The following is a 23095-nucleotide window of genomic DNA, read 5'->3' on the forward strand; positions in this document are numbered from 1 at the left end:
ATACTAATCATAAATTATAAATATACTTGAATTTCTCATATCACATACATACACTGTGAATCTAACTACCAAGAGCATGGGAAAGTCCAGTTCCCAGGGAATAACATCCAAGTCTCTCATTTCCTCCATTAATAATAATAATAATAATAATAATAACAACAACAACAACTGCTCTTTGATCACCTAATGGGGTAAACATTTGCTATATATTACCTCATTTAATCCTTACACAATATTATTATCCAGCTACCATAGATAAGAAAACCGAGACTTAGAGGTCAAGTGATTTGAGCAGCCATCTTGTAGATGGCATAGTCAGGTCACTAACCAGGATCCTTTATTGGTTTTAGGTATGTGAGCTTCACCTTATGACTGTTTAATCTTAATGTTTGCAAATGAATGTAGGATGGTTTCAGATAAGGACATATGGTAGAGGAAACTTGACTGACCCCTGCCAACACCAAGGGCAAGCGTGGTTTCATGCAATAGCAATTTTAAGTCACGTTTCATGTGTCCATTAGTAGAGAAGAGTCCATGAATTCTGCACTCTAAACCCTTTTTGTACGAGCTCATTTCTTGTGTGCAGCATCTTTTACCTCATTTTGCCTCCTACATATATGAAGTAGGGATAACAAACTTACCCTTACAGATAATAGATGACTGAGAGCAAATGATGAGCATAGTAAACCATTTGATAGGATTTGTCTCTATAAAAGAAGGGTTTTGTGGATATGTTACTTTCAGTCTTTCTCTTGAGTATATTTTCTAAATTATTTTTCTGCTATTAGATATGAACACTTTCTTCTGTCATTCTTACCTTCCTATATGCCATCATCTCTTTCAATCTCCTCTCCTTTGCCAGAGTGAATCCATTCTGTACTTGAATGCTGTGGAAATCTCTTGGCAATTCAAAGTCTTAGCATTTATCCAGTCATTCTGGGAAGCAAGGAGAGTTTACATTGTTTCCTTAGTTCACACAGACGCAGGCAAGGTTCATAGCTTGCCTGGGTTGGCAGACAGTTTTTGAAGATTGTAAAAATTGTGCTTTGCTCTGGACCCTGGCTGCTCACAGAGGTCTGCCTGCCTGTCCTTGGTCTGTGTCCTCGGCAGGCCTTTCACTCAGTCAGACTCCTCTAATGAGAGAGTTCTTGGATTTCAGTCTGGGGGAACCCAGCCTCCACCCACCAGACTTCCTGGAGAGCTCTCTGCCGATGCTGAAAGTGCCTGGGGCCTTGAGGATTGCATCAAGCTCCCTGTTGAAGGGGTCTCAAAATTCCTTAGACATAATTTATTTGTGGCTACAATTTGTTATGAAAGGAACCAGGCTGTTCCAGCCAATAAATTGTCAAAGGAGCACATACCTAAGATAGAGAAAATGGCTTGCAGTACAGAATCCTTATTCCCTTTTCTAGTGCTCTGCAGTCAGTATTTCCAATAACTTTAAATAAAGTTTATTTCTGAGCAGACCCTTGGTTTCTGCTCTTTGCATTTACCAAAACCCTTTGGGTATTTGTTGAGTGGGGGTGGGCCTTTTTATTCACCTGTTTCCTAGTCCGAACTTCAGATAATCAGCGCTTATTTCCAGTGGGAATTCAACGAGCTCTGAAACGACTTTCTTTATGGAAAGTCAGACAAGTGGATGTGTATATGCAGTATTGCATAGCTGGTGGTGTAAGCTTTCACCAGAAAGTCAAAGCCATATAGCACCTGTAGCTACTCCCATATTACGTTCAAGATCGTCCTGGCTTTATAAAAATTAGCTATCAGAAAACAGACCCAGCTCACAGGCTTTGCTTCTTTGAAAATGGACTTTATGTCCATGCCTATTTAATCTTCTCTCTGAATCTGATCCCTCTACTATTCATATATCTCCAATTTTGCATTAGTGTATCCCGTAGCCAGATATTTTGTTTGTTTGATTTTTGCCTTTTTGTAAAATTTCCTTAGCTACTTCTATGGTATAGAATTAAGTATATAATTTCCAAAGCTAGTTGTCTGTGTGCCAAAATAGCCTTTATTTTAGTAAAATAACTTTATGTTTTGCTTGACTGCGCTATAAAATGACTTAGATAATTTATGTTTCTCTTTACCACACATTAGAGAATACCTGCTTAGAAAGGGTTTTATATCCTGGCTTGGAGTAGATATAATAGTTAAAACCCTCCCCCTTCTGGAATTATTAAGATATTAAAAAATTAAACCTCACGGTAATAATGTTGAAATGATGTTCAAAATGACACTCAAGTATTTATAATTCTTTTTATCCTGGACAACATTATTTAGATAAACTGGGAGGAGATATTCTAGAATGGGAAGTAGTTGAAGATGCATAGAAATATATGAAATGTGTTGTAGGATCAAAGCTTCAGCAGTTTGGATGGAGCCAAGAGAATTCCAATAGGGAGGTGAGAAATGGGGTTGGATGCTAGCTTAGCCTGACCAAGAGAGCTTGAGGTGCTAATCATTATTTGTGTTCAGCCTGTTTAAATTTTTCTTTTATAAGAAAAAATATTTTGGGACACCTGGGTGACTCAGCTGGTTAAGCATCTGCCTTTGTCTCAGGTCATGATCTCACGGTTTGTGAGTTCAAATCCTGCATCGGGCTCTCTGCTGTCAGTGTGGGGCCCACTTCAGATCCCCTGTACCCCCCCCCCCGCTCCTTTCCTGCTCTCTCGCTTTTTCTCTCTCTCTCAAAAATAAACTTTAGAAAAAAAAAAAGAAGACATATTTGAATGAAGTGAAAAAGCTACTCTAACCTGTAATACAGCCACTAAAAGGGAAGCCTAGTCATTCAGATCTCAAAGCCTTAAAACTGACAAATTCATGTCCAGGTGGTGGCTTAGTTATATTTTAGGCACAGTGTTCAAGGTAAGTGTTACGTTTTCTTTTCAAATGAGAACCTTGCAAATGCAAACATATCAAATGATGGTCAATGTTATAAAGACCCTCCACAAGATAGCTAAATATGCTCAGAGCAGCCCCGGTGGAAGGAAGATGCTATAGAGGAAAACCCAGCTGTCTGATACCTTTCCTTAAACCTTCACCTGATTCTTTTCTCTTCCCTTTCCCAACGTAGACCCATCTTGCCTAGCCTTCTCAATGAATACTTGGCTTGAACTTCATTCACTCAACTTTGTCGCTGACACACCCGTTGTACTGACGGAATCCTGGCTTGAATGGAGCTTGCTCAGCTGTGCGTTAGACAAACCCTTCTGGCTGACCTGGTTTAAACCTGGCTTTCTTGACGCCATCTCTGGCATGTTCCAAGGTGAAAAAGGACTCTGCTGCCCTTTCCATTGCTCCCCTGGAGGGGAAACCAATTGCTACTTGGCACCAGAGTTTATCAGGCCCACATCCAGAGTAGTAACATGATGTAGGGAGAATAGTACCGGGCTAGAAGGAAGGAAACCTGAGTTCTAGTGCTGGCTCTGCTTTGCAGTAGTTGTGTGACCTTGAGCAAATCATTTCCCTGGCCTAGCTCAGTTTTTTTGGTTTTCTTTTCATCTGGAAAGAAAAGTTAGGACCTTTCTGATCCTAAAAAATCAGGGAGGCACGTAATGTTAACAAATTTTTGAATGAATGGAGATTTTGGTTCCACGTGCCAATGAATCTTTCTACCTTCCACACTGACACTTTGCCCAAAATACTGGTCCTCTCTATTGTAGTTCAGTAGTATGCACTCAACCCGCCTCTTAGTCTTGGGCTTGGGACCTCAAACCCTTCCTTCCTAAGATGAAAACTATGAGCTTGGGACACTTCCAGCTATTTTATGTGTAACAGTTTACCTAAACCTTAACAACCATGTAACGGGCCATTGTTATCTGCACTTGACACATGCAGGAATTGAGGCTCTCTGAGGTTCCGTGACGGCACAGTGCCTGAGCTCACTACCATTACCTGCCATTGACATAAGAAGTACCTGGCATTTTGTGCAAGGGCTCTCAGGGAACCCCTCTTGTTAAAGTCTCAAAGAAAATTATTTCTAACTGCATTTCAGATGCTTAGAATTTATGCTTTGCCAAGCACTTTTCCACTTAATTTTAAATCCAAGGGTATTTCAAGGGGAATTTAACCCATATGTTTCTGTTTCCCTTGTACTTAACTCATCAAAGAGGATTGTTTTGTAAACCTTAGCCTCTTCTTATGAGCACTTTTGAGCTCATATTTGGCTGGCATTGGCTGGATTTTGAATCTGCCATGGCTGCAGCTTGATGCTAAATCCTTCTTTCCAACCACTATTTCATGGTGGTTTCATCCTGTGAATGGATAGAAATTGAAGGTGAATTATAAAGACTCTTCCAAAACTGCACCAAGATTCCACTGATATAAAAAGAGATCCACTAACCTTTGAAGTTCGTTGTACTCACCTAAAACCTTACCCCATGAAGCTGTTGAACTTTGCATGAATATGTTCTATGAAGTTAAAAAATTAAATTCATAGATGCTGCATTTTCTCCTGAAATGATATAGAGCAAAACTGTATTTGAGAGATAAGGTAGTTGAGATGTTTAGTGTATGACTGCCTTGGAAAAGCCTTTTAGCTTAGAATCTCCTATTTGGGAAATATTTGAGTTATACAGTTAGTAGAAAGTTTCTTTCAGAGACCACCACTAGAAATGCAGAAGGCAAAACCCTGTTTATTATCTTAGCATGTAGATTAGTTGGGTACATTCAGTTCTGATATCCTGCTGAGTTGGAGAATTAATTAACTTCACATGAGCTCATCTAAGGAATGTGTATAATTGTTGGTAGTTGTGCATGACCCAAAGGGAAGCAAGAAAAAATGTTGTACCCGGTTAGAAGTTCAGTTCAACCAACATATATATTGAGTATCTTGTGTCCCTGGCATTTGGGGCTAGAGAATGAGAGGTCAGAGGCAAACAAGAGACTGTCCCTCCTGGGGAATTTACTGTTCAGTAGGCTATGACGTGTACCACAGGCCAGATGGTGCAAGTGCCAAATAGGCAATGTAAAGGTAATGCAGCACAGGAGATGATGATGTTCATTTTGACTGATGAAGTTGGGCAGGCTCCCTCCAATATGAAGTGTTTAAGTTTGGGCTTGAAGGATGAGGCTTTTGAAGGGGGAAAGGCATTCTGGGATGAGATAACCAGACATGTTCTTGGATAATATAGACGATGCCAAATAGTTTTCCCAGATCTCTGCCCTGTGTGTAGATGTGGGGTGGGGTGAGTCTGTGGAGGTGGATCAGAGCTCTAGAAGCTCAAGCTGGGCTAATGGGGATTGTGCACGGTCCTCAGTAATGAGCAGCTGGGATTAGCATGACAGCCTTTAACTGGGCACAGATTTTCAGTGCTGGAAGCCTTTAGTCTTAGATCAAGGGGAGAACATGGGAAAGTGGGAAGGAAGGAAACAAGACAGTGGAGAAACCATGTGAAATTTACATAAAAAGTAACATAAATCCCATATACACTGAAATTAACATAGCACATTAAATATGTCCTATGTTTGGATAGTGCACAAATGAGAGTCAATTCTTTCAGAGGGAGAAGAAACCAACCAAATGATGCATGCCATGTGAAAAGATCTCTTCTATTCACAGTATCATTATTTAATCCAAGATTAAATATTTTACATACTTTAGCTCGTATCATTCTTACAAACATCCTGACTGTTATTATCCCTATGTATAATTAAGAAAGCTTAAGATCAGAGAGTAAATAATTTGCCCATGGCCGCATAGGTATAGATTTCCATCCCCGTTTGCAGATAGTTACAAAGGTAATAAAAGAATACACACTGCTTACTTACCATAAGCACTAGAACAATGTCAATACCTATTTAGACTTTCCCATCCCGGCTCCTGGAGGTAACTGCCTCTTTTAACACATATATTTTTCAACTGACACCGAAATTGCTTCTGTTTTTTCATGATTTAGGATGGATATATTTATGAAAACAAAATCATATTTCATGCAAACACTCCAACACTGCCCTGAGGGTTTACATATAGCTCCAGATTTAGGAGTAGAAGTAAGATCACTCATGCTGATACAAATAGTGCTTGAATCTTCAGGGTTGTGATTTAATCCTGATGTACAGGAAGACAACAAAAATGGTACCTAAGAGGAGGTGTGAGTGCAAGGGCCTGACCCAAGATTTGAGAAGTCTGAGCTCTAATTCTGTCTGCTGTTAATTTGCTTTGTGACATTGAGAAGATTACGTCACTTCTCTGAGTTTTAGTTTACCCTTGTATAAATTGTATGATCTATTTGAGGAAGGCAAAGTAGTAAGAGGAAAGTACAGATTTTAGAATCAGAAACACCAAAATCAGAATTTTCATTCTGCTACTTAGCCTGTATAAGGCCTTGGGCAAGTTTTTTAACTTTACTTTGAGCCTCAGTTTCCTCTTCTGTAAAATGGAGGGAAAAGCCTTCCTCAGAACTGTGAGAATTAGATGAGGCAGCGTGTGAAAGTAGCCAGCCAGCAACAATGTTCTATAAATGTGTGCTTTCTTTCCTTCTTCAATAAGTTTCTTTCCAGTTCTAAAATGAGAGAGTCCAAAGCTCATCTTATACATAAACGTTTGAAGCACAAGCAGCTCATAATTATGGAATTTCCTGTATTGAAGGGCTAAGTACTTCTTTCAAATCAGACTTGTCATCAGAAGACTTTCCAAGGTCTGGATGAATCTTTTCAAATTAACAACAACATCTGGGATTTAAAACAAACAAACAAAAACCCAACTCCTCTCACACTCACAAGAATTAGGGGCAAGGAATGGAAAGAGAAGTGTGATAAAATTTCGTTTACCACACTTTTCCGTCCCCTTCTTTGATCCAGAACAGATTAAAAGACTAAGACTTTGTTTTTACTGGTTGTATAGACCATCTGTGCCTGCATAGGGTATCAGCACTGCCCTTCCAGCCTCTCCCTGCCCACAGGCCTCCTCAGCATTTACATTGGTCTTTGCTTTCTTTTCAGTACAGTCTTATTGACACATACTTTGAAATTGCCACTGTTTGGCCATAGCTCCAGGATTCCATCAGTTCCAGATGTCCACTGTATTTGTTTATATTTTTTATGATTGTTATGGTAACAAATCAAATACATATAACAATTGGGAACCTGGGAGGAAGGGGATACTGTTCTTTATTTTCAGTTAAAGGCAGTATATGGAACCTATCACATTAAACAACAGCTCAACTGGTTAGAATAGAATAGGGAAACAAAGGTATTGGTGACCTTATTTTGAAAAAATGGAATGTATTTCACAAATGAGATCTGGCAATAGCTCCTGGGATGGTGTTGATGCATATGACTATTTCTATGTTAGTTGATTTAAAAATGTGTATGCATTAACAGCAGAGTGTTAAGGCAGGTTAGCAGAGGCTGGTCATGGCCCAACATTTAGATACCTTATCTAGTTGCCAGGAAGAAAAATTAAGTTGATTTTTAGAATATAAGTTCATGAAGGAAAAATACCTGGAATTCTCCTTTGAATTTGGGTGAAATTTATTTACATACTTGATCTGCTTTGCTCAGACTTTTTGCTCTCAATTTTTAAAATACATGCTACGTAAAAATTTTAGAAATGCAATGTGTTACTCAGATCATTCACTCACATATATGTCAAATGACAAAATCCATGTACTTGGTGTCTTGGTTAGTAGTCAGTTTGGATGAAGTGATAGAAGACCCTACCACAGTGGCTTAAGCAAGTAAGGGTTAATTTTTCTTATGCTACAAATGAATTTGGAGGTATCAAAAATGTCATCAAGGACCACTGGCTCTTCCTTTTTTCTACTTGACCATCCTTAGTACATGGGCTTTTGTTCTCATGATTACAGGTAGGATCATGGACTTTCCAGGCATCACATATCTTTCTAGAAAGACAAAAGGATAAAGGGCAACGTGGTAATCCAGATGACTGTGTCTCATTTTATCAGAGAGTGAAAAACTTTACTTGACTCGCCATCTTGTAGGCCTCCACCTGCACCTTATTGACAGACCTGGACACATGTCTACTACTAACTGGAAGGGGGCTAAGGAGAAAGGGACTCTGGAGGGGGGTGGGTCAGCTGTTCACCTGTGCCTTTCAGCTTGCTCAGAGCAAGAATCCAGGCTTGACTTGATCTTCATGTCAGCCTTTTCTTTCGCCCTATTCTGCAAATACCAACTATTATTCACAAGAGGGGGCCAATCAAGAGAGTAGAGCTGATTCAGAACAAATCTATTAGCCCTGCTGAAAGTACATATCCTGTGGTCTATGGATCAGTGGCATCATCTGTTTTTAAGAATCTCGGAATACCTCAGTAATCTGGAACCGTGCTATTTGTGGGAGGAAGGGGAAAGTGGAAGAACTAGGAATTCTGGTGGGTATTTTATATACATGCTTTCATTTACTACTTATACTACCTGACTGAGAATGCAACCCCAGGAGGCAGAAGAAACTGACTGAAAGGGTAATGGCTCGCTGCCACACTGATCATCATAGTTTTAGGATTCAAGTCAAATGAGATAGATTCAGGGAATCACAAGTAGTTAATTATGGCTTGGACAAAGGGAATGAATAGTGTGTAAGATTATGAGTTTAGACTAACTTAGGAGATGTGTAATTTTTCATATTCACTCATTCATAAATACTTGAGTACTTATTATGGACCCACAGATTATTCTAGGCCCCGGGGATACAGTCTTAATGAGATAAATTATTTATCCTTAAGGCTCGCAGTCTGGTGAAGAACAATCATATAAATCAGTGATTACAGTGGAGGTTAATTAGTGCCACAGAGGAAGGAAGAAGAGAGTGCTCAGGGAAGACTTTCAGAGGAAGGGCATTCCAAGCAGAGGGAACATGAGTTGAGGAACTATAGTCCATGCAGTGTCACTCGACAGGGACCTCTCCTAGGGGAGTGGTGAGAGATGAAACTGGTAGGGACCCTTGCACGGAGTGCCTTAGGTTCTAACTCCCATTAAGTTCACTGCTATGCGGTTAGAGGAAAAGGGCATCTACAGTAAAGCCGAGACAGTTGGGTTATGGAGGAGGAGAAAATTAAGAAGCTGTCAGGTGATAAATTTTAGAGGGTTTACAGGGATGAATGAGTGGGTGTGTGAGGGCTTCTGTAACACCCCCTCCCAAGTTTGTGGACTGGGTGGTCTGGGCTATGGTGATGCCCTTTACTAAAGTAAGAACAGTGGGAGGGCCAAGTTTCTGGTGGGAAAACGAGCTTCTATCAGACACATGTTTCCACTCACACTGCTTTTCTGAAGTGATGAAAATGACCTTCTCTCCCTAACCTGGCTGCTCTGTCCTGGCTCACACCAGCTAAGAGACCACCAGGGCATCCGAATGGTTCGTGGCTTGGCCACTTAAAGTCCATCAGACAGGTGGAGTGTCTGTCTCAGGCTGCACAGCAAATTATTTGCTAAGCTGAGACTGAAAACCAGGCCTCTTGACTTTTCCGGCCTACTGCCTTTCATTTCTATGCTTATGGTGTATTCTGCTTAAATAGACGAGGTAAGAGCATCAATAAATACCTGCTGCCATTTGAGGAAAATCAGCTGGAACTTTGTGTGTTACTAAGAATTAGCTACTGACTTCTATCTGGCCGTGATAACTTTTCTGTAAGTTTATTTGTTCCTATGTGGGCCCCTCTTGAGTTCCAATTGAAGTAAGAGGGTAATTGCTAAAGTGGTGGTTGTGTTACTAACTAACTGGGAAGGGTTTTATATTTTCACTTTTCTTTGAGAATGAAAAGTTCACTTTTCTTTGAGAATGAAAAAGTTAATCTGGACAAGTCACCTAAATAGTGCCACACTCCTATTAGTTACTTATTAAATGGTACAGAGGTTTATGAATTTTTTGAGGCACAAATATTTTTAAGGATCTGATGAAAACTGTGGACACTCTTCCTCCAAAAAGGTAAAAATGCACACTGTGTATGGGTCAAATCCAGTTGGTTGCAAGTAATGAAACTAGCTAACGCAGAAAGGGAGGTTTGTTCCCGGGATGTCCCAGGAACTCGAGGACAACAGTGTACCAGGGCTTTATCGAGGGTTGGACCCAGGCTCTCTCAGCCTCTCCCTGAAGCCATGTGGTCTTGTTCTTGCTCCTGTCCGCAGACATTGTCCTTCCTCCATGCAGATAACCTGCTATGTGCTTCTTCAGGTACTTGCTGGCCTAGAACTCTGGAGGTAACATCACCTGAGGTTCCTGCCACCTGCAAAGATGAAAACCAGTACTTCCCAATCTGTGTTCGAAATTTCTTGAAGAGAACATGTGATTGCCCCACTTGGATCAGGCACTTAGAGACTAGGGCCCCTTTACTGTGTCCAGCTTTGTCAGGCTGGTACGTATGGTTTATGTGCAACTTCCGGGCACTTTTGGACCTCCCGGGTCCCAGGTAACTGTGATCATTAAGTTAAGAATTATGAACTAGAGAAATTTGAATGCTGTAATCCTGCAGCACTACCTTTTAGCCATAAAACTACTGCCAAAAACAAGAACATACATTTAAGTAAATGATGTTTGCATGAGCATAAGACTTAAGAACACTTGTTCCATGCAGGAACTGAGATTTTTGAATATCAGTAGTTAAATCCCAGGATGGTGAAAATGATGTAGATTGAATTATGACACTCTCCAAGATCATTGATATTATATTCCTAACTTTTACCCTTAAAGGTTTGGAAATTCAATTTTAATTATTGTTAACATGCTTTGTAAATATCCAAGGGAATACAATATAGACCTGTTCATATATACAGAGAGCCAAAATCTGGCTCAAGTTGTTTTTTCTTCCACAGTTGGAGAAAATTGTGGTGTTTGGCTTGCCTCTTGGGGCATGTTAAACCACTTTTAATGCTGTCTCTTATTATTTTCTAACCATATGCACTTTCCACACATATCTAACCAGCTGCCTCAGATGAAACCCAATGTCTGGCCAAGCTGATGTAAATCTTTAGTAAGTGGTAAGAGAGAACAGAGTAACACAGTGCCCCTTCAGCGTTCAGACAGTATGCGATTTAATAGTTATAGACCTCATAGTTTCAGGAGCAACTTGAGATTCTTTTTCCAGTTCTATAGAATGGAAATTTCTGAGCCTTCCTCCCACTGGCTGCATGAGGTACAACTTAGCTAAAACTAGATTGACCTATTTGCCTGTATGGCATAGTATTAATACTTACCTCTTTAGATCATTTACCTGGGATGTCTGGGACATAACTATTACTTCGAAAGAAACTGATGTATATTGTGTAATTGCTATTCTATGCTTTAAAACAGTTGTCCCCTATAAAACGTACAAGTGTCCCAGAACATCAAAACCCTTAATGTTACCAGTTAAGCTGCCAAGAGGCCAGAAGCTGCCATAATTGTCTAGTTAGTAACATGTTCTCAGTCCTTATAGTAGATCTTAAAAATGGATGACCATGAAATAACAGCAAAAATGCAGTTCTGAGGTTATACTGCTTTTAGTCTTTGGTTTCTCAGAAAATCAGTCTTCTGCCATATTTTGATATCTGAGCAGGCACAGGTTTTTGTCACAAATCTTCTGTTGATTAATGACACCTACATGACTGAGTTTTGGAACCATGGCCTCTCCCATTCCCCCCAGCTTCCATGCCTGTCTTCTGCACAGTTCACTCACGTGTTCTGAGGAATGCTTGTACTTTCTTCCAACTTGTCTTTCTTCAGTTGAGTTCAGTGCCAGACCCGAGCTGGAAACAGTCTCAGGAATTTTTCATTCATCAGAGGTTTTCTTCCAAAGAAAAATTCTGAGAAAAGGAGGGTCACCTTGAAAACTACTTGATAATATATTAGCATGGTTCAGTGATGCGTGTGTATGTGTGTGTGTGTGTGAGAGAGAGAGAGAGAGACAGACAGACAGACAGAGACAGAGAGAGAGAAAGAGACAGAAAAAGAGAGACAGGGGTGGAGGGGATGAGCAACACATACCCATAAGCTAATGACTATTTAGTAAAAGGCAATTCTAGAAATAATGCTTCTTAACCAATGTATCTAAACTATTGCACTGTCATCTATCTGTCTTGATATTACAGAAAGCCCATATTTATATGAGGCATTTCTCAGTTGTGGTTAAATAGCTGAATGCTTGTCCTTTGCTTTACGTTTTTCACCAGATCTCTAAGAACTGATAATATCAGCAGAGTGTGGTATGTATCAATTTCCTGTAGAATGAACTTAGGGCTGGCAGCGAGGATGCTAGTGGTCTTGGATTCCCTTGCCCTGTCATTTCATAGAAGCAACAGTGAAGTTCCTCTGGAGGAAATCCCACCCACACGCCAGGATTCCGTCACATATTGTTGGTCTGAGCCATGTGTACTTAATACTCGGGTTTCTGTGAGAACTGGCCAAACGTGTTGAAGTAAGAATTTCAACCATATAGATTAAATATAAATATGTGAATGTGATCCAACTACATGCTTGCTCGCAAAGAGAAAGGGAACAACAAGAAATTTAGTGAAAAAGCTAAAATGCACAGACCAAGATGTCATTTCATTATACATAGGTTTTATGGCATCAAGATGTACAGATAATATTGTTTTATGCAGGACCAGCCTCATCAGTTCAAATCACCTGATACTCAGTACTTGTGAAATTGGAAGAACTTTCGTGCTGATTATTGGTAGTTAGAGCCTAGTCTTCCTTCAGATTGCCCATGTCCGTGAGTGGCTGGCCATGTATCCAACTACCTGAGCCGGAAACCCACAAGTCCTCTTTGTCTTTTCAGTTTCCCTCACCCTTCACATGCAAACCATTTTTAAGTGCTGTTGGTTCTCACCTCCCACAGACATCTGCCCACTGCTGGCTGCTCCCCACTTCTGCACTACCACCTTTGTCTAGCCACCACCATCTTTCCCTGGATCCTTCAGGAACCTCTCCATTTTCACTCTTGAACCCTCTACGCAGCACACTTTAAAAAATAACATGTTGTGTTTCCAGTGGCTTCCTGTTGAGCTTAAAGCCAAATCCAAACTCCTTACTGTGGCCTGGAATGTGCTGTGTAATCCAGTCCCTGCCCAATGTTCCAGGCTCATGGCGTGTCCCGTTCCCCTTGCTCTCTGAGCCCTGGTCTCAGTGGTCTTCTCTCATTACTAGAGAAACCAGGCCCTCTCCCAACTCAGACCCACTGTTCTTGCTGTGTCTTAAACCTCTGAAGCACTTACTCTCCCTTTGCACAGCTGACTTGCTTTCCTCCTTTCGTTCTCAGTATAAATATCACCTTCTCCAAGAAGTCTTCCCTGATAACGATTTCCACGGTAGCTATCACCCAATTATTCTCTATTATGGCAGCGCGCTTATTTCATTTGTAGACTAAATCACAGACTCAAATATAAAATGATTTTAAATGTATTCATGTATCTGGTGACTACTTTTCCTGCCAGATTGTAAATTCTATGTAGTCAGGGACTTATCTAATGCTGCTCTCTGATACAGCACAGCAGCTCCGTAAATATTTGTTGAATGAAGAAATCCTTGATTACATTTTATAACTGTGAAGTTTACTCATTGAACTTGATCATTGAAGTCAGAATGTCTGATTTTATTTTATGCAGTGGTATTTTTTATTGTGGTAAAATATACATGACACAAAATTTCTTCATTTTAGCCATTTTTAGAGGTGTATCTCAGTGGCATTAAGTGCATTCACACTGTATGCAACCATCACCACTATCCATCTCCAGAACTTTTTCACCTTCTTTAACAGAAATTCTGTACCCAATAAACAATAACTCCCCTCTCCTCCCTTCCCCCAGGCCCTGGCAACTACCGTTCTACTGTCTGTCTCTATGAATTTGGCTAGGTATCTCATAGTAGTAGAACTTGCAGTAGAGTAATACCAATCAGTTTATTTTTCTTGCCCCTTTACAAACATAGGCCTTTACACTCTCTATGTGTAAGTCTCATTTACAATAATAATTCTATTAGCATCCTTCAGAAATATAATTCCCTTCATATAGAATTTGTATTTGGAAATTAAGCAATATCACAAGGCACTTTTAAGATACATGAGTTGATCTAAGAATATGTTGACCCTGGAAAGTTTTATATTTAATACCACTGATCACAGAGCCCTTTACTCTTGTGTTGTTAATCTTGCATTTGGATTGCAAGGGATGTTTTATACTTGGTGGCTTTGAAGAAAATATAAAAGAACAGATAAATCAAATTGTTATATAATACTATTGTTTTTGTCTTGCTGTTCCATAGCTGATGCTCTGTGGGGAAGCTGCAGTTTGGTTTCACATGGCACTCATGCAAGCCATTTGAAAACTGCATCAATCAGAGCCAGCTGCTTCTTTAAAGTGCAGTTTGCAGACCATGAAAAATGAAGACACTCTATGATTTTATTATCTTGATTGTAAATATGTCACCCAACCCAGAATTTGACTTCTCTCCACCCCACCACCCCATTTTTTTTTTCTAGTAAAGGTAGTTTGGAGATAACTTTGGGGCAAAGTGAAAATGAATAATGACTTGTACGATGTACAGGTGTAATGTATATATGTATATGACAAAGAATGTCAGGTAAATGATGATTCAGATAGGAGGTATTCTCTTCCCCGAACAAGATTGCAGTCCATCATAGGACAGAATAAAATGTGTTAACAATATTGAATTGCTGCTGCACGTAATTGGGTTCCACGGAACTATGGGCTGGATTTGGTGAGCTGCTTAGTCTGCATGTTAGAATTAAATGGTATATATCACCTTGTTTCTGCAGTTTTGAATGCTATTTACATTAAAATTTATATTGGTAATACTTTTATGAATTAAAGAAGTTAAAAGTCAGCAGAATGTTAACAGAAACAGTTTTGTGCTTATTCCTATACCCTATTTCTAGAAAAAAAAATTTTAGAAATTAGTTTTAGAGAAGGTGTACAGATAGTTACTAAAAGATAAACATTTTGCATAACATAGTTTAGTAAATTTTGCCAAAAGCTCATATTCTTTAAGTAATGCTGTAGAGACCATATTCATACTCCTATCTTGCATGTAGTATTTTATGAAAATGTATGGATTGGAAAGTATATTTGAAATATACTGTATAATTTTAAAAAAAGCATAGCTTGAATGAGATGGAAGAGACAGTAATGTACTACTTTCACTAGAAAGTAGCCCAAGAAGGAATTCTCACCCCTTCAGAATTTTTATTATTAAAAATTTCAAACTTACATTAATGTTGAAATAATAATATAAAGTATTATACATTAAATATTAAATTAAGATTAAATATTAACATTCTCTCACTTATATACATATAATACTCTCTATGTGCTTATTTGTATATGTGTATATATAAATATATGTGTATATTATATATATATTATATATTAAATATTATGTATATATTATATATGTAATATAATTAATTATATAGTATATATATATATATATATATACACACTCTGTTTTGCTGCATCATTTGAAAATTAAGTTGCATACATCACAACACTTCACCTTTGAATAAGGACATTCTCATAGATAACCACAGTACCATGACCACACCTATGAGAACAACAATTCCCCAATATTATGTAATATTCAGCCCATATAAAATTTCCCCAGTTGTCTCTTTTTGAAACAGAATCCAAGTAATTTTGTGTTATTAGGTCTTTTTAATCTAAATAATCTCTCTACCATACTTTTTTTTTTACTCAGATGGGTCATTTGTTTTTGGAAAAGTTCAGAATAGTTGCCTTTGAAAATCACACATTCTGGATTTTCTGACTGTTTCCTTGTGGTTTCATTTGTCTTGTTCTTCTACCCCTATGTGTCCTCTGAGCTACAAGTTAGATCTGGAGGATTCATTTGATTAAACTTTGACTGTTTTTGGCACAAACTTCATAAATGATATTTAGTAGTTTATATTTAGTCAAGTCAGGAGTCATGGAAGTATTTCAAGGTGATCTGTGACAGTGTAATTCTGGAGGAAATTAAAAGTTAACTTTTGCTGTTACTGATGCTAAGTTTGATTACTGTATTTGGAACCTGGATGGAGAATCCTCCTGGCATTTCACTCATGTATAGCACTGGGCTGGGAAGTTGGAAATGGGAGTTCATGGTAGTGGAGTGATGTTATGTGTATAAATGTGCTTTCTAACACTGGGAGGGGAGAGCCTAGAAATGTGAATTCAATTGACTGTTAGGGCAGCAGAGTAGTGGGTGATTAGCCTTCTGAAATTTTGATTTGCTGTTTGGTTTAGTGAGCTTGTGGTTAGTAAAATTAATAAAGAACATAGTAAAGTGCCTCATAATCTGTCAACACTATTGAAAGGAATACTATGGAATTGGGTTATGTTGAGTAGTGGTGATTCCAGTTCATGGGCTTTCTCACATTTCTAAGGGTAGACCTTCAGGTAGGCAGTCAGCTAACATGAAGATACTTCCAATTAATAATGGTACATAAGCACTTCTCAATAATGGTAAGAGAAAGAGATAGAGACAGACAGACAGGCAGACAGAACGACAATTTAGAGCCCAAGAAGACAAAGTCGCTTTGGGGAGCTTTTGCAAAACACAGAAGGACACCCTGGCCCCAAGCTGCATCTACTGCATTGGATTCCATGGGGGTGGGGGGCAAGGGGCTGTGGGAGGACAGAGGTCCAGACATTAGTATTTTGTGGAACTTCCCAGGTGATCTGCTTATGTCCCAAAGTTAAGAATAATTGGAGTAAGAAGAAATGGCAGCAGTTATGAAACTAATTATCATCATGGAACTTTTTTGCTTTAATTTTCTTTGGACTGAAAGTTCCCTGAACTCCTTCTTGAAGAGGTTGTATTGAAATTCCACACATTAGGAGTCTGATGTGTCTCAGGCCAACCTACCTGGAAGGTAGAAGCATGCTATGACCCTGTCAGGGATAAATTGATATCTCATTCTTTTTTTTGTAATTTTTATGGAAAGAAGGATTTAAAATAATTGGAGCCTACTGCCCAAAATTATATCCTTGTGCCTTCCCTGCAGTTTGTGGTTTAGTGACTGGGCAGGAGTGACAAGAATTCAGTGCACCACAATATTCTTTCTCTGTGAATGATGCATTTGCTTCAGGGTGAAGTCTCATTACAAATGAAAGTGAAGTACCACCGCAGGTCACAGCATTCTGAGCTGCAGAGCTGGGCAGGGGCCTAGGATCCGAGGCTGCAGATACACATTGGTTAGATCCTAAGTCTTGATAAATCTATGGGGATTGAAAACAGTTCTGAAGCCTCACCACTCAGAATGGGAACATGTACATGCAGAATTTCCCAGGAACTAGCCACACTAGAGTAAGCTCATTAAAAACAATTAAAACTGCATTTTAATTTGGTAAAGTCTTGGTCTGTTGCCCTGGTTTATAGAGGTCTTCTAAGGAAGTGATTGTAAATCAATTTGCAAACAGAGAGTATTTTTAATAGTATATTTTAGTTGCGTTAGGAATAATGATTTACATTGAGGGAATGAGTCAGACATTACTCAAGCATTGAATTAAGCACATTCGCTGTCTAGTGCTGGGACTATCTGAAAAAAAGAGTATGTAAATTTAGCCTAGTATCACGTAAGTGCTATGGGAATAATTGTAAATAATTGGATTATTAGTAAGGAATTGGGAGTGTGGGCGGATTTTTTTTTTTTTCTGTGGTTGAAGTATTGGACAGAAAAACAGCATAACTTTGGCAATCTAAGTGAAGCACAGGACAAAAAGCACACACTGCCAAATCAGAATGACATTTGAAAACCACGTTAATAGAGCATTTACCTTCCAAGAGATTTTTAGATCCAATTCTATTTCATCCAGATTATGCGTCTCCTTCTGCACTCAGCAATTTTTATTGAAAATGTGGACCTACAAATACATTTATGTCCACTTACTAATATGCACTGTCCAATGTTCTGGTTCTTTGTCCATAGTGATAAGTATTTAGTATAGAAAGGTGTTAAGTCTATAGATTATGTTATACATACTCAAACTTTTGGCCAAATATCTAGTATATTTAATAAAGATGGGTCCCCTACGGGCTCTAGAGATGCCTAATGAAAATTGTCAGAATTAACAAGTGCCTATTCCATTCCATGTGTTTCATATTGAGATGAGGGTAAGAACTTGACTCTAGAAAAGTATTAAGGATTATTTTCTTTTTATGAAGGTTTTCCAATGAGGAATTCATGTCTGAAGTCATGAGCCAGTGTCAGACAGGACTGAATCAGATCTTCTTTGTATTTTGTAGTATGCCTCAATTTTGCTGGTGTCCCTCTCAAAACATGTGTTTGCATCTACCCTGATTCTTTGCAATCCTCTATATAAGGTCTTTCCATGAGGTATCTTGGCAAAGTGAAAAGCAAAACCAAATCCAAGCAATGTCGAAGAGAGGATTGTAAATTCAAATTTCTGTTCCATTATGTTTTTTAAAAGATTGAAAATGACATGCCAGCATGAATCTGTTTGATTCAAACATTTGCACTTACCTCAGTAAATTAAGAGGAGAAAAAGAAACAAACTTAAAATCCTTTCCTTGTTACCTAACATAGAAGGTTTTATCTATTTTTTAAGTAAGAGATTATGTTGCTGTGATCTTGCTGGTCTCAGAAGCAATATATGTATATGTAGCCATAAAAATAATGATGGCTATTGCCTGAGACTAAACATTTCTCATCCTAAAGCAGTTCATCAGTAATGAACGCTGTTGTGGTAATAATGAAAAATCGGAAGCAATTTAAATGATGCGCAAAAAGAAAATTATTGAATAAATTATGTTATAACTTGATGGAAAATTATTAGCAATTAAAATAATATTTTGGAATAGTATTTACATGGGAAAGTGCTTTTGGCAATGTTAAGTGAAAAAACCAGGATTAAAAATCGTGTATTTAGTACAGTGCTATTTTGTGATCAAGAATAAAACACATGTGAACTTAGGTAATAACCTAATATGAATACCATATATGTAGCAAGGGTTTCTTTAGGTACAATTACATGAGATTTTTATTTTCTTATTTATGTTTCTACCCTTTCCTAATTGTCTGAAATATTATTTATTTAGAATCACAAAAATATATAATAAAGTGTTAAAATAGAAAAGAAATGCCATATATTAGAGAAGTATTTATTAAATGCCTATAGGTAACATTTGGAAGAATTGAATGAAACAATGAACGACTACAGCCTTTGAGTTTGCCCAGGAGTTTACTGCATTTAAGAGCACTTTTGCTCCAAACTGTTATGGTACCGTCATGGTGCTGTCATTTTTTCTTTATAGACAGACTGAAATGAGGGCAGAGATTTTATTCAATAGCTCAAGCATTTAAGTTTTGTATTCTTGTTTCAATTCAACATCTATGGAAGAAGATAGTGGATTTTGAACAGATCTGGCATATTATGAGAAATATTAAAATATACCTAGAACTTGACTATCTAAAACTAAAAAATAACCAGGGGAGTAAAAAAATGCATAAAAAAATTAAAAGACAATAAACTGAGGAAGTGTCAGGAGATAGGACTGGAAAGATAGATGGGGCTAGAGCATTAGAGATTTGAGGGGAACAAAGGTATAAGGTTAGTCTTTTGGAATGGTAACACTGGTGGTGTTTATGTGCAATCTACACAATTTTTTGTCCCATTTGCATATCTGGTACTAGTGTTCATTAATATTTTCCTTTAAGTTGAGTTAAACTTTTTTTTATTAATCCTCATCATAGCAAACATATTTGTGAAATCAGAGTCTGTTATGTGTATACTCTTTAATAATACAAATTAGAGTTAATACATAACGGGGTGCCTGGGTGGCTCAGTTGGTTAAGTGTCTGACTTTGGCTCAGGTCATAATCTCACAGTTCATGAGTATGAACCCCACGTCGGGCTGTGTTCTGACACCTCGGAACCTGGAGCCTGCTTCAGATTTTGTGTCTCCCTCTCTCTGATTCTGTGTTTCCCCCTCTCTCTGCCCCTCCTCTGCTCATGCTCTATCTCTCTCCTTCTCAAAAATAAATAAACATTAAAAAATTTAAAAACGATACATGACTATTAAAACATGACAATCTAAAGTCATCTTGCATTCCATCAGTGATACACATAGCACATTTTTGCAAGCACTTGCACGGAGAGAGGGAGATGTGAAGATGGGGACTCGATGTTTTGGCCATCCTGTCCATCTCTCAAGTAATACCATAATTTGGGCCTAGTCCTCTTGCTGAACTAGACTGGGTGACGTTTTGTTTTAGGAACTCCTTAGAAGGCTCCTCTTTCCACGTGGACATTAGGGAGGTGCCATTGACCACAGGTGGCTCATTTTAGCAAGAGAGAAGGGAGAGTGAGGAAGAACATTTAGTGATAGGGAGGAGCTGGAGTCATTACTGCAGCAAAGAAAGCAGGAGAGAGAGAATATGGAGAACAGCGGCATGCCTGCAGGTAAGATTCAGTTATTGTCCAAATGTGGTCATGGTCCACCCTGTTCACTCTTGCTGGTACTGTAAAGGAAGAGTTGCCGTTTGGTAAACTGCATATCTATGTCTCATGAGCTACTTAGAGAAGAAAGAAGCAAAGAAAAGTGAAAACCCAACCCAGCAGTTTCATTAGCGCACACAGTGATTTTCATAAAACTGTAGAATTCAGTGGTGAAACTAACTTACTAATAACTAACTAATAACTAATAACTAATAACTGGGGTTATTCAGTTATTTATTATTTATTTACTCCATCCCTGGACTCATGGGAAACTGTGCATTTCTGAAAATGACATGGGGAAACATGCGATGTTGGGTGGTGGATAGAAGCCTATGGTCTCGCCACAACCCAGCCTCCCTTATCTGCCAAGGTCATTGTGGAACAGAAAGGGATATTATGGTCTCGATTTCTATCATGGCTAGGCTGGGAATAGCCTGGCTTTTGTCCTCTTTGCTCACTACATGTTAATCTTTCTTGTTTGTTGGCTGCTGAATCCAGATTGACTTTCTCCCTTTAGCAAACAAAACAACAAAACAAAACAAAACAAAAATGAAGGCAGATTTTGCATCTGGTGAGACTAATTGGAAGTTCTCCTATGGCCTTAGCTTATGTCTGTTTACTTTAAGATGGACTTTTGCCTAAGGGTTACAGTGATTTCAGAGCAGTGTCCTTCCTCTTTATACTAAATGCCTAATGTCCTTGCATGGGTAAATTTTTAAAAATGCCTACTTGTTTGTTTGCTTGCACATTTTTTTTTTTTTGTATTTGAAAAAAGATGGACCCAATCCAAAAGAACCGGGTAACCATTTCTTTTGTTCAAAGAACTCCCAGGAAGAAAAATGCCATGACTTGCCTCATTGCAAGTTTTGAAATTTTTTCTTTTTCCAGCCTAAATAATAAAAGACTCTAAGCTCCGTGAGGGCAGGGATGTAGTCTATTTTAATCACTAAAACATCTACATCAAGCACAGGGACTGATTCATAGTGGGCACTGGTACATTTTCTTGAGTGAATGAATGTGTAATAATATGCTATATTTTTATAGGACATCACAACTGTAAAGTGTTTTCCATTTGCTCATTTGATTCTTACAACAGGGTCTTCACAGTGGATAGGAAGTGGTGTTTTTATCCCTATGTTGTAGGTGAGGAAGATGGAGGTGAGCAGAATGATCTGCCCAAGGCTTCGCACAGAGTCAGTGATGTGTGGTTCTATCCCTGAAGACTGTTTCCCAGTTTGGAGTCTAGCAAGATGGGGCACAGCTGTTTCTCTGCGTGATGGTTCCTGCTTTCCTGGACCTTCATGGAATTCTCCTTCTTTATTTTCAGATTACAGGACGGGCCCATGTTTTACCGTGGTCAGCAACCAGATGTGCCAGGGACAGCTCAGCGGGATTGTCTGCACAAAAACACTCTGCTGTGCCACTGTCGGCCGAGCCTGGGGCCACCCCTGTGAGATGTGCCCTGCCCAGCCCCACCCCTGTCGTCGAGGCTTCATTCCAAATATCCGTACGGGAGCCTGTCAAGGTAAACCCCTGGCTGATGGAGCTCTTAATGGATTCATCTTATTTGCTCTGGAGAGCCATTCTCCAGTGAAGTTGGAGAGAATGGAAAAGTGGTGTCAGAGACATAACTTCACGATTTCGCTGACGGCATGATATCCAACTTAGGCATTAGGAGCGTGGATCAAGAGAGAGCAGCTGGTCTCCTTGGAGTTTTCCTTGCCAGCAGCTCCCCCTCCGAACCCAGAGGTGTTTCTGTGGGGTGGTGTGATACTGGTTGCAGTAATGCTGTGCGTTAGAGCAATGCTATGTATAAACACAAAGCAAAATTTGTGAACAAGGTACTTTGTTTTTCTTATTTTTTTCCCTCCATTTGATATTGTTGGAGTTCCTCTGTCTCCTAGGTTGTCCTTAGTTGACCTCAAGAAAATTGTTCCTCTCTCCATTTTACATGCTACATTATGCTTTTTTTTTTTACAAGTCAGAAATAAATTAAGATTTGTTTCACAGTTTTAAATATCCCCAGATGTCGCCTGCTTGCTTCTTCTCCTGTCTCCCATAGAAGCCCTTACTCTGTTTTTGGCTTTTACTCCTATTCTTCCAGCTGTACAAATTCTTTTATTGTCTGGATGTCTGGCAGGAAACAGGAGGAAGTGAACGGAGGCAGTTCAGCACTAAACTGATGGGATTGAAAACTCCCAGGCTGTATCTGCTTCCTTTAGACATCTTCAGTGCTTTTTTTTTTTTTTTAACAAGTTGCAATATTTTCAGAAAATTCAGGGTATGGTTTTCTGAGGCAAATAGATACCAGTTTGGTTTGGTTCTGTGTGTTAATTCTAAGGCTGATGTGCAGTAAAACAGAATTTGAGATGAATCACACAGTTCTGTGGGTCTCCATTAAATTCTGCTTCCACAAATTCCACTTGTGATAAACACTGTTGGTCTTGGCTCCTGACTTCTGGGTACAACATACAGCTCCTTTATGTGCCCTTCAACTTGTCCTTTTGAATGTCAGGAGCAGCAAGAAGTCACTTTGGAACAAAGGAATTACAAAGGGGTCTATTGTGTGATTTTATAAAGTAAAGAGTTAGTTTAGTTCCCCCTTTCTTGGGAACCTTAGTTATTTTTCTTATCCTTAGAAGTGAATTTTGAAGAAATTCTTGGTTTTGGTGTCTGGAAGCCAGCT

General features: G+C 38.9%; 1 protein-coding gene across 2 annotated transcripts in view; it reads left to right on the forward strand.

The window, feature by feature from the left end:
* The window catches only part of FBN1 (fibrillin 1), a 234540-nt gene that overhangs the window by 84112 nt on the left and 127333 nt on the right, over positions 1-23095 (forward strand). For both annotated transcript variants that reach the window (XM_047862765.1, XM_047862766.1), the window contains one exon: positions 21737-21934. In XM_047862765.1, coding sequence (XP_047718721.1) covers positions 21737-21934 — 198 coding nt within the window. The remainder of the gene's footprint in view (positions 1-21736; positions 21935-23095) is intronic.

The sequence above is a fragment of the Prionailurus viverrinus genome, chromosome B3, assembly GCF_022837055.1.
Source record: "Prionailurus viverrinus isolate Anna chromosome B3, UM_Priviv_1.0, whole genome shotgun sequence".
NCBI lineage: Eukaryota > Metazoa > Chordata > Mammalia > Carnivora > Felidae > Prionailurus > Prionailurus viverrinus.